We start from the raw sequence: 20,999 nt of genomic DNA, 5'->3' as shown, positions 1-20,999 counted from the left end.
TTGTCCCATTGTTGTACTAGGTGAGGAAATATGAACTCCGTAATAAATCAGACCACATGTTCAGCCACATTATCAGTATTGTAACAGAATTGTCAAACAAAAGCTCAAATCCTGCTTGTTATACAGTATATAACTGATGTGAGCATGTCCCTATGCAATCTCATTTAAATAACAAATCATTCAACACTATCTCTCATCAAGAACTGGAGTGTCTATGTTAACAACTAGAGAATTTCTTCTCATGAACAATCAAAAAATTGAAATACGTTACAACAACCTTCACTAGAGGTTTTTAAGTCTCACTTAAAAACATCTTTTCTGTAAGGCATTTCAAAATTGTTCATGTTCTGCTCAGTGTTAGTCATGTTGGTCACATTTTTTTTTTTTTTTTTGCAATTTTTTCAATCTGTGTTGGATTTGATCAATGTCTTATTTGGAAAGTACTTTGTCAACTTTGTTGCTCTTTTAAAGTGCTCTATAAATAAAGTTGGATTGGATTGGATATTAAAAATATGTGCAATAAAGGTTTGTACAAGTATGCTTAACTTTTCATTTTTTTTAAACAAGTCAGAGAGTGGATACTAGAACATTTCCATGTAGGGCTGTGGAATACTACAAAAAAGGCCCTCCCCCACACACACACACAAACACACAGATCAATATCAACAACTTTAATAATACACCCCAGTTTCAGGAATACCCTGATTATGACTTAAATCTAAAGAAACTACAGGGTTCATTTGTTGAATTTTTGCATTTTATTGTGGAAATTACATTGTATATGGATAGAGAGCATTACACTACTATTGTTGTTGTTGTTACTACCATTATTATTGCAGCAACACATGTCTGTGAAAGGTCAGGATGGAAGGTCTGCTCCTTTGTCCTTGCAAAAATGCATGTTGCTTGATGAGGGTTTTATTTTTGGAAATGTTTTAACAATTTTTTCCACATAATGGAGCCTGTGTCTTTATTTTATTGATCTGTTGTATCAGTACAACTATAACTCTCAGTTATATATTTATTTTGTCAATAATTTCCACATCTTGAGAGAATGAAGCGAGTTCACTTTCACAGTCACTTTTCATGCCCCTCGGGCTTTACTCACTCTCTCCCTCTCTTATTTATATATTCTGCTCTGACCTAAGTACTTTCTTCACCACTGGTAGCTCAAAAACACTGAGAAAGGAAATGCTCGTGCAATTTGATGTGCAAGTTAAAAACATCAGATATTCTCACATTTATTTCTGCAGTGTAATAAGTGGTTAAATCTGTCCACATCAAGTACAAATGTCCAAAGCTTATCATCATCATCAACCTAAATTTTATTGCAGTAGTTTATCATGATTGTTTTAACATCCAAGCCCATTTCTAAGTAATTGACTATGTCTTTGAGTCCATTTAAATCAGTCATAAGTAGAAATGGTATGGTACTGTGTAGCAAGATTGCTTAAAGTAGGTTCAGTTCTAAAACAGTGCGACGGTAAACAAAACAGACTAGTCAATGACAAATCTGAAGTTAGTTGCAAACTTCTGCATCGATGCAATTGGAGAAAATGGGCACAGGGAAACTTTCCTGTTTCTTCACCAACAGCAGCTTCATGATAGAGCTTAGATAAATGTCGACAATCCTCTTTTATGACCTGAAGACTCCATAGTGTAGTAAGAACTACAGCTGTCAAACCTTCCATAAAACTGATGTTAGCTTTGGCTTGAATAAAAATATATTGATGTATGATGGATTTGGATGTTGATGTGCATATATTGTGAGAAGTAAATGTTGGACTTGGTGCAGGTTTGTACTCTCAGAGTTCCTTCTACTTTTTCAAATTAAAATAAATACATAAATAAATAAATAAATAAGTGAAACCAAACCTCAAAAGCTTCAATGACCAACCTTCAAACATCAAACCAGTTCACTGTAGTCCCAGACAAGGATGAGACTGAAGACATTCTTATTCTTTGTTCTTTGAGATTAACATGTGGAAATAACCAAGAAGTAAAACAACCTACTTTATGATCATTTATGTGGTAACTACAATTACCTGTAGAATTTGATTGTTGTTCAAGGATTCAGAGAGAGAAGTGAGAAAATAAAAGAAATGTGGCAAGTAAATTAGAGGAAGGTGAGGAGGACATAACAGCATCAGACAACCTATCCACCTCCCATGGTGTTTGGAAACACCACACCGTGTGCACACTGGCAGTCTGATTCCACACCTTTCATTTTCTTGTCCTCACTTTAAATGTGGCATTTAGACACTTGACTTCTCAGCAGGGAGGCTGGTATAGGCAGGGAGGGGCTGCCACGTCAACCTTACGGCCCTCATCCAGTCACCTGCCTCACAGCACAGCAGGGAGGAGGGCACCATGAAGAGAGGTAAAAATGGCACGCATGCGTGTATGTGTTTGCCGCAAACATATTTCATCACAATGGTGGTGAAAACAGCCAACTGGGCTGCTTAGATTATTTTCCCACCTCAGGAGCAGCAGTTCAGAAACGGCTGCCATGCTAATGAGCCTGACAGGCTGCTGTGACACCACAGCATTAGGTAGGAGTAAATTAGGCTTTGGGTGGAGCAGGTGTATGCGTGTGTTACATGTAAGACTGTGTGTCAATGCATGTGCTGCTGACTGAGGATGGATGTCAATTGTAGCGCACAAATGCACACTCAGGAGAGACGACGGGGAAAAGCAGCATCTGACTCGGAAATATAAAGTAGGGAAACAAGATGCCACACTGACACAGGAGACGGGCGCCATCGGTGATTGTTTACATTGTTATCCAATTAACAGACCATAAGCATGAAGGCATCTGTCAACAAACAAAGCTGTTGTTTTTCCGCTGCTCTGCCTAAGCCACATTCTCTCCTCCACTGCCTACACAACAATGCATACATACATACAACCCCTGGCAAAAATTATGGAATCACCGGCCTCAGAGGATGTTCATTCAGTTGTTTAATTTTGTAGAAAAAAAGCAGATCACAGACATGACACAAAACTAAAGTCATTTCAAATGGCAACTTTCTGGCTTTAAGAAACACTATAAGAAATCAAGAAAAAAAGATTGTGGCAGTCAGTAACGGTTACTTTTTTAGACCAAGCAGAGGAAAAAAATATGGAATCACTCAAATCTGAGGAAAAAATTATGGAATCACCCTGTAAATTTTCATCCCCCAAATTAACACCTGCATCAAATCAGATCTGCTCATTGACACTGACTCTATGCCATGACATTGACCCTATGTGTCTTTTTGCAAGGAATGTTTTTGCAGTTTTTGACCTATGGCAAGATGCATTATCATCTTGAAAAATGATTTCATCATCCCCAAACATCCTTTCAATTGTCCAAAATATCAACATAAACTTGTGCATTTATTGATGATGTAATAACAGCCATCTCCCCAGTGCCTTTACCTGACATGCAGCCCCATATCATCAATGTGGCAGTCATCTTTATAAATCTCATTGGAAAGGCACCAAACAAAAGTTCCAGCATCATCACCTTTCCCAATGCAGATTCGAGATTCATCACTGAATATGACTTTCATCCAGTCATCCACAGTCCACAATTGCTTTTCCTTAGCCCATTGTAACCTTGTTTTTTCTGTTTAGGTGTTAATGATGCCTTTCGTTTAGCTTTTCTGTATGTAAATCCCATTTCCTTTAGGCGGTTTCTTACAGTTCAGTCACAGACGATGACTCCAGTCTGCTCCCATTCGTTCCTCATTTGTTTTGTTGTACATTTTTCGATTTTTGAGACATATTGCTTTAAGTTTTCTGTCTTGACGCTTTGATGTCTTCCTTGGTCTACCAGTATGTTTGCCTTTAACAACCTTCCCATGTTGTTTGTATTTGGTCCAGAGTTTAGACACAGCTGACTGTGAACAACCAACATCTTTTGCAACATTGCGTGATGATTTACTCTCTTTTAAGAGTTTGATAATCCTCTCCTTTGTTTCCATTGACATCTCTCGTGTTGGAGCCATGATTCATGTCAGTCCACTTGGTGCAACAGCTCTCCAAGGTGTGTTCACTCCTTTTTAGATGCAGACTAACAAGCAGATCTGATATGATGCAGGTGTTAATTTGGGGGATGAAAATTTACAGGGTGATTCCATAATTTTTTCCTCAGAATTGAGTGATTCCATATTTTTTTCCTCTGCTTGGTCTAAAAAAGTAACCGTTACTGATTGCCACAATCTTTTTTTCTTGATTTCTTATAGTGTTTCTTAAAGCCAGAAAGTTGCCATTTGAAATGACTTTAGTTTTGTGTCATGTCTGTGATCTGCTTATTTTCTACAAAATTAAACAACTGAATGAACATCCTCCAAGGCCGGTGATTCCATAATTTTTGCCAGGGGTTGTACATGCATATACACAGACATACATACATAAGACAGACACTGTCTAACTCTCTGGTTTGCAGTTTGTCTTTAACCTTGAGTCAATATACACAGTTTTATCTAACCAATTTAGATTACACCTATTAATTAAATATGAACATAGATTAATTTACAAAAAAAAGTTTTTTTTAAATATTATCAAAACACAAACTGCTTTCCATAATTGCTTTTGATTAAAAAAAAACAAAACACTAAATTAATGGAATTGTACTCTGTGCTCTCAGTGCATAATACAATCAATGGGAGCCCATAATGAAAAAGTCTAATTTAAATACTGGAACTAAATGAAATGACAGATGGCACTGCTCGGCAATCTTTGATATTTTGTCTTTTTCCCCCCTTATGAAATTTTCTATGAAAATAAATAATCAGCTAAAATCAACAGCATGTAAATGCCATTTCAAACTTCATATTTAAACACGGTTAAAACCATCATGTGAAGTGTAAAATAACTCTCAGAGCTGCAAGTCATTTGATTCAAATGAATAAAACACAGTGGTAACAGAGGAGTCGACACTAAGCAACGCTAAGTAAGGAAAGAGACGTAAAGGAAAATAAACACGGGGCCTCAAGATGTCCGTTTCTAACACAATCAAACGTGCAGCTGAAATAACGCATTTTTAATGAAGCCATTACAGGCCCTGCTATGTTAATTAAAACCAAATAACGTGTCTGTTTTAAACTAGTGTTGTCAAGTGTTTATTTGGCCAATTACAAAAGCAGTGGGAGATCATTATCTGCTGCCAGGAGCGTTGACAGCACGTAATGCCGGGGCGTGAACAGAAAAGAACAGACCAGAATAGGGCACTTCAAAGAGAAAACGGCACTGCACAGACTGGGTTCGGGAAGGGGGGGTGGTTACAAAGAGTAGATGGTGAAAGGAAAAGCTGAATTACAAGGGAAGGAGCAGGAGAAACTGAGGAACAGAAACAAGAAGAGGATGACACAGGAGGGAAAAGGGAGGAGAAGAGAGAAGGAAAAACCTGCAGATTTTTGCATTAAGTGATCAGGCAGGTACTGGTGCTTCTATTATGGAGGCTCAACAACACACACACACACACACACACACACACACACACACACACACACACACACACACACACACACACACACACACACACACACACACACACACACACACACACACACACACACACACACACACACACACACACACGCGTACCCACTTTATAGTTTATATCCATGTTCGCAGATGCAGCCCAGCACTGACAACAGCATGAAGTGGTTGATTAAGTGGTTGATTTGTTCACATTAAATAAAGAGGCCTGGAACAGAGCTTTTTCAAAAAGACTATAATTTTTTTTCAGTGATTGTGCGTGTACTTTATATGGCCTTCTTGCTGCTTTTAAAGATACAAACCTCTTTCAAACATGAACAGTCATGTTAAAAAGATAAAATCAATAAATAAATAAAGAGTATTGAGCAGAAGCAAGGGCATATACAATGTGAACGCTGTCTCCGTGTGGGGAGATTATTAGACGAACAGCCCGGTGGAGGCAACTATTAACAAAACTACAACAAAAATAAACTGTCATAGTTCTTCCCGTGATAAAACAGTAATACAGCAGGGGAAGGAAACCAAAACACAGATGTAAAATCGATCTTGGTTCTGTGCACAACTTCCTCTGTGGCACTGTTTATTTTTTCACCATCTAAGGTTTTGTCTAAGAATTCATTTTGGTGCAGCTGCCTGACAGAGCTGGAGGATGGATTAAGAGGAGGTGAGACAGAATGAAGTATCACAGTGAGAAAAGTAATACTCTGCTTTGACAGAGTTTGGGCGTTGATGAGCAGTCGGACTGGAAGAGTCCATTGCCGACTAGAATGAGATTGATGCTAGCACTCTAAATGTGTTCACCACTAGCTGAAGAAAGAAGAACCTCAAATACTGAACAAGCAGTTTGCATTTGACAAGAGGAAGAAAAAAACAAAACAAAGGCAAACGAAGGAAATTCCTGAATGAAGAGCTAAAAACTGAAACACTAAAACTCTCTCCCCCTCTCTCAAACTCTATAACAGCGATAGGAACGGAGAAAGGGTTAGTTCTCTGAGCACGGCTAAGCCTAGTACAAATGATGCCAGTGTAAGGCCTGCTGTAGTGCTGAAGAGATAAGCCACTGATACCAAATGTTGAGGAAAAGACTCGGTCCAAAAACTGCAGACTAATAGACACTTATTGGCAAATCTACAAGAAGGTGGCAGAAACACAGACAAGCTGACGTGGCTTGTTTGGTTTAACTGAAAGTGTCAAAAGGATAATTTACAAATGCGGATAAACCTGTTTTAGCAGCGTTAATAATTCAGAACACAATCCTCTCTCCTGGTCAGGACTGAGCACATATCTGACTGCATCCTGAATGCTCTGGGTACAATTTGTGGTACAGTTGGATAAGTAGAATGGAAAGAAAGCTGCTTGACAGAAGAAGGAAATAAGAGAAAGAGTGACACTGCAGAAAGCCACAGAAAACTAGCAAAGGGAAAGAAGGTATCAACAGTTGTGGAGTATTACAAATGCAATAGTGGTCTATCCTCTGATCCTGGCAGAGCAACATAGAGAGCGTCTGGACGGGATGGAGGCTTTCTATGCTCCCTCTCATTTAATTATAACACAGAGCTGCAGGATTAGACAGGGGCCTGTGTTCACAGCCTCACACTGGCACTACCACTCCTCTGCTTTCCTCCTCTCTTCCCCCAAATCTCTCGCCTTTCTGTTTTCTGGAATTATCTCCCATCCTCTTCTTTTTTAATATCATCTTTACTTGTCTTCTCTGTTCCGACCGTTTCTCTGATTAAATCTCATCTTTGTCAAAGCTTTTGTCTTTTCTGTTCTCTTTCGACACGTTCTGCAGTCGCCATCCTTCTCTCCCCCTCTAATCCTCCCATCCTGTTTTTGCCGGAATTTCATCTGCGATGCAGACACATCTTTATCTCTGTCTCAAACACATGTTTACTCTTGATTATAAAGAGACAACTGTGAATCCTTTAAGTGACAAAGTTGTGAGTGGGGCATGTGTTTGCTTGAAAATATTTGTGCATGTGTTGAAGTGTGCGATTGTGACGAAATGAAGTGTGTGAGATACACGTTAGCGTGTGTGTTACTTTGAGGTGTTTGTTCCCCAGTGGTCTCTATAGACGGTGATGGCACAATGCTTGGGCAAGCCTGCACGCACGCACACCCACCCCTCTGCATTCACTCTTGTCTTGATTAATAGAAATCCCATTTTTGTTCCCAGAAGCATGGCTAATTAAACTGGTAGTTAAAGCAGTGCTCATTAGCTTGCTGCCATAGGGCACAGCGACCAAGCCCTCTGATCAGTGGATCTTGCTGGCTGGATGCTACTGGGTGTCACCAATATAGCCATAGAGAATACAGCTGTTAGTGCTGACAACTGTATCCTCACACAATCACACTACTGTATTTACAGCTGATGCTAATTTATATGCATTGAACACCACATGCGAGCAGGTGAATGGATAAACAGATGGTTTAACTGGACCTGTGACAAGCTTTAGTAAACAAACACACTAATGTGCCAGCAGTGCAATGGCACATCCACTGAAAATATCACCAAACAAAAAAGAAAAATGCAAGAAAAACTAACTTATTCAATCAAAAGTGATTGACTCAACGACTAGACGTTATTGGCCTCTAGGCACAGATACGGCCTGAATTTAAGGTAAGCAGCAATCTGCTCATATGGAGCTTAGACTCCAAATGGGGAAGAAAAAGCCAATTACAGCTGTGGATTTATCCTGCAGAGTTGTTAAATATAACAGAGAACACCGCAAATCCTGCTGCAACTTGTCTGTGCTGAGGACAAATTTCTCACAAGTGTGTGGTAAGAGGGCAGAGAGCTTTTGTGATAACTGTCGATGACACTAAAGCAACAGGGGGGAACAGTAATTAAGCTCCCTTCTTGGAATGTTGAACCAATCTACTGGTGAATTTAACATCTTAGGCGTGTTGGCCTATAAAGGCCCAGTGACACGTAGCATGACTTGATTCATGCACTATCAAGACCTGTGTTGTGCTGGAGAGTAAACTCGTCTTTAACGGGCACAGACAGGATGCGAGAGGGGCGCCGTGTCACAGAGAATTTTGAAATCTTCAAAAAAATCCCTTGCGCATAAATGTCGTCCTACGTGGCGCAAACTAATTGCCAACATGATGTGCAGCTCGTCAAGTGGAGTAAAGAAGAAGTGAACAGAGCAAGTCGTGATGTCGGAAGGATTATAACAACATGTTTAATCTGTTATAAACACACTTTAACAGCTGCACACAAGAAGGAAAGAACACGCAACTGTTTTACCAAGCCATGACAATGTAAACATGACAAATAATTACCTTTTTAGATGGTTCCAAATGCTTTCTGCAGCTCTTTAGGCAGGCGCGCAAACGGCTGCAGCTGAAGGCTCGTCTGTGATTCAGGAAGGGATTAGAGCCATTTTCAGCGCCCAATTTGCAGAAAAAATGATTAATATGCCACAAAATAACTATTTTATATATCCAGCACAGAGCACATGGCAGGCAGTGGAACAAAGAACGGTGTCCAGCTGGGATCACAGTGGGTGGGATCATCATGACACAGGTCGTGCTAGTGTGTGAATCAAGTCATGCTACATGTCACCAGGCCTTAAGCCTTACATTGTTTGTGTACATGTGAATAGGTGTGCTGCTTACATTTCTACGAGGAAAGGTGGTGAGTAGCTTGAACTCATCAGAGGGGTATCCTTTGGAGGCCACAAAGTCGAAGAGGACCTGGAGTTTACAGCTGCCCAGGAAACGCCTTTCCAGAAACTCGCCGCTTGGTGTGCGGACTCGTAATTTGCTGATTTGTCCTCCTGACTCCTCATCGGGCTCTGGTGGCAGGGCCTGCTCCAGTGACAAACGGATTGCCTAAAAGAAAGAGTAGAAGAAACTAAATACACTTGGGTCAGTGCAGCACATCCAGTTATGAGAATACACTGCAAAAACACACAATCTTACCAAGTGAATTTGTCTAGTTACTAGTCAAAATATCTTCTCAGCAAATGTGAAGCCTTTATTTAAAGAAATCTTTGGTGAATTTTCAGTTGTTCCATTAGTCGATTTATGTTATTTTAACATGGTAGCAAGATGCTTGTAACAAATTAAAGAAAAATAAATAAATAAAAACTACCAATGGACCAACTACCAATTCTCTCAATATTTCTTGAAAAGAAAAAAAAAAACAAAACTCATTTTGAGCTTTATTTTACTAGCATAAGTAAAATTCACACACACACACACACACACACACACACACACACACACACACACACACACACACACACACACACACACACACACACACACACACACACACACACACACACACACACACACACACACACACACACACACACGCTCATCTTCAACTGCTTACTCCAATTAAGGGTCATGGGTTGCTGGAGCCTATCCCAGCAGTCATAGGGCATGAGGCGAGGTGCACCCCAGGCAGGACGCCAGTCTGTCGCAGGGCCCCATACAGACAAACAAACATTCACACCCGCAGCCACACCGATGGGCAATTTAAAGTTTCCAATCCACTTAACCTGCATGTCTTTGGATGTGGGAGGAAGCCGGATCAGCCAGAGAGAAGCCATGCAAACATGGGGAGAACATACAAACTTTACACAGAAAGGCCACAGCTGGGAACTGATCCAATGACCTTCTTGCTGTGAGGCAGCAGTGTTCACCACTAAGCCACCGTGCTGCCATAAGTACAATTAATAAGTAATTCATAAACAACACAGCAGCTTCAAAAATTTACAGTGAGTCAAAAAAGCTCATTTCCAAGACTTTCACTTGAAGTGATTAACATGTATCATCTAAAACCAAGCTTTTATATCACACTGAAATTTTATTTTTAAGTGAGTTTGTCTCATATTAAGTGTAATTACATATTTTGACAAGAAATTAGATATACCTTGTAAAATCTTCCAATTTTGCAGCGTATCAGCATGAGCCACACACACAATAAACAAACAAACCAACCAACAGCTGAGTGACAAATGTCATTTAATGTCTGGTTTGATGTCAAAGCTCAGGATGGAGCAGTAACACTATTTACAGGATACACAGACACACAAATAAACATTACAAGCTACAAAATTCCTCTCCCAGTATTACAGGAGCTGCTGCCACACATTAATTAAAGGCCTTTGTGTTGTCCTAAGAATGTTATTAAATTAGCTGCTGTGTGTCTCACCCTGTTCCCTAATGCATAATATGGTGCAAAAGGTTGCCAAGCAGTACATCAACATGCAACAAGCCAAGCGGGGAGGTGGTGGCCTGGAGGTTGTATAAATGAGCTTGTAACCAGAGGATCCTCAGTTCAGTTCCTCAATTAGACAGGAAAACCACTACCATGCCCTTGAGCAAAGTGTTTAATCCCCAAGTTGCTTCCAATGTGCAGTTAAGGACCTTACATGGCAGCACCCGTTAGTGTGTGTGAGAATAGGAGGCACCACTGTAAACTATTTTTACCATCAGATAGGAAAAACATCATGAAAATACAGTTCATCCATTACACTAAGTGTAGTTCTGGTGTTTCATGTTTTTTTTTTTTTGAGGTCCTCGACATTTACAGTGCATCCAGAAAGTATTCACAGCGCTTCACTTTTTCCACACTTTTTTCAGTGCATCAGGAAAGATTTCACAGTGCTTCACTTTTTCCAAATATTATGTTACAGCCTTATTTCAAAATGGAGCTAATTCATTTTTTTCCCCCAGAGAATCTACTCACAACACCATAATGACAAAATGAAAAAGGTTTTTTCGTTTTTTTATTTTTGGAAATTTATTAAAAAAAAAAACACTAAGAAGCCACGCCTACATAAGTATTCACACCCTTTGCTAAGTACTTTGTTTTTCCCCCTCGGCAGAAATCTTCTTAAATATTATGCCACAACCTTGGTGCACCTATTTTTGGGCAGTTTTGTCCATTCCTCTTTGCAGCACCTATTAAGCTCCATCAAGTTGGATGGGGAGTGTTGGTGCACAACCATTTTTAGATCTCTCCAGCAGATGTTCAATCGGATTCAGGTCTGGGCTCTGGCTGGGCCACTCAAGGACATTCACAGAGTTGTTTTGATGCCACACCTTTGATATCTTGGCTGTGTGCTGAGGGTCACTGTCCTGCTGAAAGATGAACCACCACCCCAGTCTGAGGTCAAGAGTACTCTGGAGCAGGTTTTCATCCAGGATGTCTCTGTACATTGCTGCATTCATCTTTCCCTCAATCCAGACTAGTTTCCCAGTTCCTGCTGCTGAAAAACATTCCCATAGCATGATCCTGTCACCACCATGCTTCACTGTAGGGATGGAACCTGGTTTCCGCCAAACACAATGCCTGGCATTCACGCCAAAGAGTTCAATCTTTGTCTCATCAGACCAGAGAATTTTGTTTCTCGTGGTCTGAGAGTCCTTCAGGAGCGTTTTGGCAAACTCCAGGTGGGCTGCCATGTGTCTTTTCGTAAGGAGTGGCTTCTGTCTGTCCACTCTACCATACAGTCCTGACTGGTGAAATGGTTGTCCTTCTGGAAGGTCCTCCTCTCTCCACACAGAAATGCTGGAGCACTTACAGAGTGACCATCGGGTTCTTGGTCACGTCCCTGACTAAGGCCCTTCTGTCCGAATACTCAGTTCAGACAGACGGTCAGCTCTAGGAAGAGCCCTGGTGGATCAGAATGTCTTCCATTTACGGATGATGGAGGCCACTGTGCTCAATGTTGTCACTGTGCTTTGTTCTCAATGCAGCAAAAATATTTTTGTACCCTTTCTGAAAAGGTCTACAGACAATTCCTTAGACTTCATGCTTGGTTTGTGCTCTGACATGCACTGTCAGCTGTGGGACCTCATATGAAGACAGGTGTTGTACCTTTTCAAATCACGTCCAATCAACTGAATTTACCCCAGGTGGACATTTCAAGGATGATCAGTGGAAACATGATGCACCTGAACTCAATTTTGAGCTGCATGGAAAAGACTGTGAACACTTATGTAGATGTGATTTCTTAAGGCACCTTGACACTTGCACAAATTTGATCCCTGCACCGGCATGCAATCTGGCGTGCCAATGAGTAAATGTGCCATAAACTGTGTGGAAAATGTGTGCAGCTGCATGCCAGTGCGCAAAGAATATTCAGAAATGTTCTAAATTTCTGGCACGCATTAATTTCATGCCACGTGCATGAACTAGTCATGATCATTGCAAAACCTAGTTGAAAACTTTGCATGTCAATGCGTGTCATTGAGTGCAGGGCATCTGGATTATGATGAGATGTTACATCTATAACAAATATAATTTTAATGATAGATTATCCAACTCATAAGAAGGAATGAAAATGCAGCAGTTTTACCAATCCATCACAATATATATATTATAAATGTTACCTTTGAGACAAGGTTCCAACTGCATTCTTCGCCGCACGATGCACATGAGACAACCTGCAGCTGTAGATAATTTTTCTGTGATTCTGGGAGCGATGAGAGAATGGTTTCATCAGCCATATTCAGAGAGCAAATGGCTACAAATTTATTTTATATATGTGGCATCAAGCGGGACAAAGCGGGACGCATTGGCACAACAAATTGAGTGACGGTGCAGAGTGCCTTTATTTTTTCATTTTTTTAAATAAATTTGCAAACATCTAAAAAAACAAAAAACAAAATAAAAAACCTTTTCACACTGTCATTCCAAGGTATTGTGTGTAGAATTTTGAGAAAAAAAGAATTTAACCCATTTTGGAATAAGTGCTGTAACATAAAATGTGGAAAAAGTGAAGCGCTGTGAATACTTTCTGGATGCACCGCATCATGATCATGTTTTGGAGATTTTAGGCAGAGTTCACCCATAGATAATTCAAAGCCACTTCCCAATTACCTCTTTTGCAGACCATTTCCCAAATTAGCGAGAGCAGTTTTGCATGTGCAAAGACGACCATCAACTGTCACCTGCAAAGCAAAGCTAATCATCTCTCCTGTGCTTCAGCCATTCCCTTGACCCTCCTTCTTTCTGGTTCTGCCACCCCCCAGGCCCCCCCCACCAGCTTGTTTTTCCTGTTTGGCCAGCCGGGGAGCATATGCTGTGACAACACGCCTCGGCTTTATTTACACACCATAATGCAATTATATTTCATAAGAGTGTACAACAGTAGCTCATTAGCAGCTTCTGGTGTTGCGTGGGCAGGGCAGGCGCGTGCCACGCTGCCATTAGCTCCCTCAGGTATAAGAGCTGATGCTGACAAGAGTTAAAGGGGCCCCCGGGGACAAACTAACACATAAATAATAGAGAAGCGTGTGCATACGATGGAGGAGAAGACATACAACTGCACACAGACATTTAACCACAAACACAAGCATAATCACTCGCACAAGTGAGGGGTAGCGTCCTAAAACAAACCACAGAGCACGTCTGGCTGAGTGTCAAGGCCTCAGCAGCCACCCACACACACACACACACACACACACACACACACACACACACACACACACCACACACACACACACACACACACACACACACACACACACCACACACACACACACCACACACACACACACACCCACACACACACACACACACACACACACACACACACAAATCAGAAGCATCTATCCATCTTTTTTATCTGCATCTCCAGTGCTGTTCAGCTAACCACAGAAAGCAAACAGATGAGATGATGATGGGGTGCACCTGACAGCCACACAAGTGTATGCTAAGACCCTTGAGGGAGATAAATCGTGATGTCAACCCACACAGGCACATGGAACACACACACTGCTGCCCCCATGATTTATCGACTAATATTTCGCCTCCTTCTTTGCCCAAAATCACAGAGACAGCACTCCCACAAGAATCGGTTCCTCTCACGTGGTTAGTTATGCATTTGTTGTGTCTGCAATTTATGTTACATACAATGTTTCTGGTATTTTGTGATACAGTGATGCCATAATATATGATCCTGACATTTCATCAAGTCTGTGCAAAACTGAACAATTTATCATGAACACACAACCATTCCACAATGATAGTTTCAAATAGTCTGTTAACCAGTTATGACCTTGAGCTTGACCATTCAAGGTCACCCAAGCTCAAAGGTGATGTGTCCCCCCCCCCAAAAAGGTGCAATATGACTTCAAGTTAGTGTTTAACAGTAACCTTAAGCAATAGGTGTGTCATTAACAAGTGCCTTGACATAGTCATTCCAATTAGCCCCGATACATAAAATCATTGGGCCAAAGAAAATTTGACCTTGGCCAGTGACCTCGACTTAACTTTTTCTCTCAAAATCAGATCGCTTTGTCCTTGACTGACCCTCAATCATTCCAATAGGTTGTCTGCAAATCAGACTAAAGTTCTTTATTTTTTCACATATAGATGGATAGATGGACACACCCAAAAACAACACCCCAGCATATGCTACCTCTGCAAGTGGGTGTAACAAACCATTATTAGCAGTAGCTGATGAAGCTGCTTACATTCTACAATATTAAAGTTCCTTATTAAACTCTAAATTTACCTATAACGATTACTTATACAGATACTTCTTCACATGTCACAAACAATGCAGGTTATGTGTTCACCCAATTTGGTATAAGATAGCTCAAACTGTAATGACGGATTTCAGAAAAATGTTATGGAGTGATGGTCCTTTACCTCTATTTACCTCAATTTATCTCTATTCTATTTAACACTCGTTAAAAATACTGTTCACCGACCGTAAAGACACCTTGCCCTAGGCCACAAACGTCAGAGCAAGATGACTCAAAATTATCACAGAGGGTGATGTGGAGAATGTCAGTGTTGACTTTAACACACAACAATGTGGTGTGAAAGACAAAGAAACAACAGAGGTGACAACAATATCCCCCTGGGCTCAGGGGAAAAAAAAACCAATTCTAAGATGTCACAAAAATTTACTGTCACCAAACACACAATTCTTGGTTTATTTTGACACAGACATGAGCCAGGAAACAGCATCAGTCCATAATGGGATCTACCACATTCTGTCTGAATCCGAGCTGTCCCAAGATTTCCACTATGTTGTGATTTGTTGTTTGCAGCAAATCTAGTTTAAAGTCCCCGTGTACTGTAAGTGCACACAGGCTTGATAGGAAAAAAGTCTCACCATCCTCAGTTGTTAGCTGGTAAAGTTAGTAATGGCCTTAGTTAATATTACTCCATTGGCAGAGGTACAGTGCATCTGTAAAGTATTCACAGAGCTTCATTTTTGCCACATTTTGTTGTTACAGCCTTAATCCAAAATGGAGTAAATTTATTTTTTTCCCTCAAAATTCTACTCACAACACCCCATAATGACAAAGGATTTTGCAAATTTATTAACATACTTTGTTGATGCACCTTTGGCAGCAATTACAGCCTCAGGCCTTCTATGAATATGGTGCCTTGTTTCCTCCAAACATGATGCCTGGCATTCATGCCAAAGAGTTCAATCTTTGTCTTATCAGACCAAAGAATTTTGTTTCTCATGGTCTGAGAGTGCTTCGGGTGCCTTTTAGCAAACTCTAGGTGGGCTGCCATATGCCTTTTACTAAGGAGTGGCTTCTGTCTGGTCACTCTACCATACAGGCCTGGTTTGGTGGATTGCTCCAGAGATGGCTGATCTTCTGGAAGGTTGTCCTCTGTCCACAGAGGAATGCTGGAGCTCTGACAGAGTGACCATTGAGTTCTTGCTCATCTCCCTGACTAAGGCCCCTCTCAGCCAATCACTCAACTGAGACGTATGGTCAGCTCTCAGAAGAGTTCTGGTGGATCTGTACTTCTTCCCTTTTATGGATGATGAAGGCCACTGTGCTCACTGGGACCTTCAAAGCAGCAGAAATGTTTCTGTACCCTTCCCCAGATTTGTGCCTCGAGACAGTCCTGTCTCAGAGTTCTACAGACAATTCCTTTGATTTCATGCTTGGTTTGTGTTCAGAAATGCACTGTCAACTGTGGGACCTTATATGTGTGTGTGCATTTTCAAATCATGTCCAAGCAACTGAATTTACCCCAGGCAGACTCCAATTAAGCTGTAGAAACATCTCAAGGATAATCAGTGGAAACAGGCTGCACCTGAGCTCAATTGTGAGCTTCATGGTAAAGATTAAATACTTATGTGATTTCTTTTTTTTCATAAATTTGCAAAAATCAAAAACAAAAAAAAAAAATTCACATTATTGTTATTATTATCATTATGGGGTGTTGTGTGTTGAATTTTGAGGATGAATTTCATCCATTTTGGAATAGGGCTGTAACATAACAAAATGTGGAAAAAGTGAGACACTGTGAATACTTTCCGGATGCACTGTATGTGCTCTCCAAGTGCCATTTTACTTTATGCTGTGACAACAGAAAGAGGTGTGCTGCACAATTATCCTTTCAGGATGAGTGGCTATGTGGAAACCAGAAAAACGTGTAACAATGTCAAAAAACAACATTTAAGCATAAGATCTGAAACCAGAATATCACCAGAAATGTACCATTGCCATTAAAAAGCATGATGTGTGGAAACTAATGACATGAAAGCACCAATATATAGACTGCAGTCTCTGAAAGAAAGAAAGATAAAAGAACAAAAGAAAGACTTAAAATGCTTTCACACACACACACACACACACACACACACACACACATACACACACACACACAAAACATGGCACTATTTGTTAAGGCAAAGAAAACCTGCACCCTCTCGGCCATTTCTGGAATACTTTGGACACCACTGGTATGGATGTCCAAAGCAGACATAGATTACGCAGCTTTTGCATCTGGCTAGGTTTGGTTCCAATCCATAAAAGGAAAAGTAATAAAATGGTGCACTTCAGTTGAGTTCCTCAATGCAACTCTGGCCTGGCCATATTCAGCACGTCCTCCTGAGCAAGCACACCACTCGGCAAAACTAAATATCTTTTACACACAGCTTGGTCGGATTTCCCATAACCGGGCCAGAACAATGCTTCCACAGGATGACCCATGACCAGGCCCAGTGTGACAAGACATAACTCTGAGTTAACTTTAAGGAGAATTCTGAAGTTTTTTCCTAACCTGGGGCCTATTTTCAGATAGCCATGGGTTCAACATTTCACTCGGAATGACAAAGATTTTAACTGACACCGTATTTAAAATGATAATTCAAATCAAGGAAGTGTAGGGGGCAACAGAAAGCACTACAGTAAAATGTTTCTTCTGGCCATTGAATACACTAAAATATCATAACGCTGTTGGTCCTCTACTGGAAAAGAGTGGACTGTCCCCTCTGGGTCAGAGGAGAGTTATTTCCCCAAGTGGAGGAGTTTAAGTATCTCAGGGTCTTGCTCACAAGTGGGGCTAAGTTGGAGCATGAAATCGATAGACAGACTGGGGCTGTGTCTGATATTTTACAGATGACTTACCAGTTAATTTACGCTCCTATCTTCACCTATGGCAAAGGTCTCAAACTGATTCCAGAAAGGGCCAAGAGGGTGCAGGTTTTCCTTGCAACCACCCACTCCACCAGGTGGTTTCACTGATTAACATCACTTTGAGCAGATGGAATCAGTTAATCAGTGAAACCACCTGGTGGAGTGGGTGGTTGCAAGGAAAACCTGCACCCTCTTGGCCCTTTCTGGAATCAGTTTGAGACCTCTGACCTATGGTAGTGAACTTGTGTAATGACTGAAAGAACAAAGTTGCAAGTGGTGAAAATGAGATTCTTCTGTTGGGTATCTGGGCTTACAGTCCAGGACAAGGTGAGAAGCTCAACTATCTGGGAGGGACACTGAGTACAACATATCGAAAGAAGGCAGCTGAGGTGGTTCGGGCATCTGGTGAGGAAGCGCCCTGGTCGTCTACCTAGGGAGAACGTCTAGCCACATCCACCTGGGAGATCACCCCAGAGAATATCCAGGACATGATGGAGGGATTATATTTCCCAGCTGGCCTGTGATCACCTCGGGATGCACCAGTAATAATTAGATGATTGCCCAATGACAGGGAAGTGTGGGGTGAGCTGTTTGCTCTCTGCCATCATGATTCGGACCCCGATAAGTGACAGAAAAATAATGAATGTTGAGAAACAGACTGTTTGGCTGAGGAGGTAGAGGTGTGCATATTCACACCATTTACTCTACATCGGCACCATCACTAGGTACATTTCAAAGAATCCAACCTGAACTGAAGAAAAACAGGATCTCAAAATGTCTACCAAACTACAGACAAAATAAGTGCTCCATTTTTAGTGGACACACATATGGATTTCAATACAGCTTGTGTCACACAAAAGGACCTACATTTGTGTGATATTTTAAAGTGGAGGTGACAATGCCATGTTTTCATGAGTATTTAAGACTAAAATTAAACAACAGTTTGAAATTTATCCTTTCCTGGTGCGCAGTTGCTGATAAGATAAATATTCGGATTTTGAACTGCACTCCACAAAAAACCAGGACCTTCCCGGTGTGCCGACATTGGACAAGAAGAAGGAGGAAGTGGCGTCAGCTCCGGAACCATTACCTTAATTGTCCCATGGTTCGGGTCGGAGCTGCACCGTGTTTTCTGTGTCAGAATGGTTACTTTCCCTCGGCAGAATGGCAGGTGAAACACTTATATTGACGAGTACGCACTTGCACGGAGTCCCTGGCTGCTCCATTCGACACGGAGACAAAACTGTGAATCTTCAGATTATTTTATTGTTTTCTGGATCATGGGATAATGTCGTCACTTGCAGATTGAGACGTTATGAGCAGATGAGGCGTTGGGAGTCTTTATCCTGCAGCGCAAAACCGCGTGTTAACTGAGCGGCTTTACATAAAGCCGCTCATTAACAACACAAAATAATAACTGATACACAATAACTGATTGCAGTTGGCGCTCGAACCTTCCACCAAAGTCCCATGTGTCAAATGGAGTTTTCTTCAACCAGAACAGAAAGAATTAAATTATTTTTCAGATGTGGTTTTGTAAAGGTGGATAAGTTTAAAGATGATCTCACTGAAACGGACAGGTAAGACTATATATTTACTTCTCGTGTGAATGATTTTAATATTTAATAATGTATTCAATAAGGAAAACAATATTTATTTTAAAAATAGCTAATATTTTGTGTCATTTTTCAGATTTGAAATTGTTTCTAATAAATAAATAAATAAAATCCACATTTCATCACTTTTTTCTAATTTTACAGATAGTAAAACTATTTTTTTTATCAGTTGATTACAACCAGAGCTGGCAATACAAACAAACAAACAAAAACAGTTTATCACCTCCACCCAAGCCGAAATCGCCTGCATTATTTATTTTATTTTTTTAAAGTACCATTCTGTGTTCTGAACTCTGCTAATATCATCAATGTTATCAGACAGAAGGTTTTCCTCCAAAGTTTATTGTCATCTAAACAAGGCTCTAAACCATAAATGCCGTGTCCCCCACAGCTGCTTCAGAAAAACCTTCAGACTGGACTTTAAAAAAAAAAAACAAAGCTCCACAGTACAAAAAAAAAAAAAAAAAAATTGTCCTCCAGACTGGACTTGGGGGAAAAAAAAGATCCACACTACATAAAAAAAAAAAAATTTGTCTGAAAACAACTCAACCTCTGCTGTGTTTACAATTGATTTGGGCTTGAATCAGCAGGTGCCGTTCCGGTGATGACGTAGCAACAATATGGTCGCGGTTGAGGGTTGAACGGGGCTGAAATACAGCGCAGGCTTCAGACAGCTGAAGTTTATCCTTCACCTGCGCACTTATCGTAGACTTTTATTGTTCAGGATTTTTTTAAATATCAACATTTCACCATTTTTAGTGATTATTTGTGCATATTTTTTTGGTGTCACCTACATTTTAAAGCCTGGAATAAATTGGCATGACTTTGTAAACTTATATTTACATAAGTGGTTCAGGTTGAGCTGGAGGAGTTCTTGATGGCTATTTCTCTGTTACCCAACTTTTATAGAATAAAACAGTTAATAATCATAAAATACCTGAGGGATTAACGAATGTGGATAACAGCACAGGGTAATGCTACCATGTTAGCACAAGAGAAGCCTAGGGTTTAAAAAAACTGACATAATTATGTTAGATAGGTTCATAGTGGCTAATATTCAAAATACACAAACCTGCACACAGTTTGCTTATTGGACTACAGTGATATGATTAAGAAGGGCCGGCATGAGGTTCTTTTGTTCTTGTCTGTTTAACTTAAGTGACAATTCACCTGAACAAGCAGGGTCACCTAATACCTCTCAGTGCCCTGGAGCACTGTGCTGTTGAGTAAACAACAATCAGCGAGGACTACACTGTATTACTATAGACTGTATTACAACACTGGTGCCTTCTTCACAGACAACTATTGTTTTTACTCTATGCAGGAGTGTGTCTGCCTGTGTGTACATTTACATAGTGCTCACATCCAATTGTTTTTGAGTGAATATGTGTGTTTACTTAGGTTGTGTGTATTTGTGTATATGAACTGCCCAAGTCTTTTGTTCACTTGGGTTTCAATGCGAGGCTGCTATATCAATGTAAAGCAGTTAAACTGAACAATAACTGTGTGTGTGTGTGTGTGTGT

At 40.5% G+C, this 20,999-nt stretch overlaps 1 protein-coding gene across 2 annotated transcripts in view; it reads right to left on the bottom strand.

The window, feature by feature from the left end:
- faf1 (Fas (TNFRSF6) associated factor 1) overlaps positions 1-20,999 on the bottom strand; it is a 205,743-nt gene that overhangs the window by 3,222 nt on the left and 181,522 nt on the right. For both annotated transcript variants that reach the window (XM_034179711.1, XM_034179712.1), the window contains exon 19: positions 9,112-9,327. In XM_034179711.1, coding sequence (XP_034035602.1) covers positions 9,112-9,327 — 216 coding nt within the window. The remainder of the gene's footprint in view (positions 1-9,111; positions 9,328-20,999) is intronic.

Source organism: Thalassophryne amazonica, chromosome 10 (assembly GCF_902500255.1).
Source record: "Thalassophryne amazonica chromosome 10, fThaAma1.1, whole genome shotgun sequence".
In the NCBI taxonomy this organism is placed as follows: domain Eukaryota; kingdom Metazoa; phylum Chordata; class Actinopteri; order Batrachoidiformes; family Batrachoididae; genus Thalassophryne; species Thalassophryne amazonica.
The sequence above is the reverse complement of the archived record's forward strand: the minus strand, read 5'-3'. Positions and strand labels throughout refer to the sequence as shown.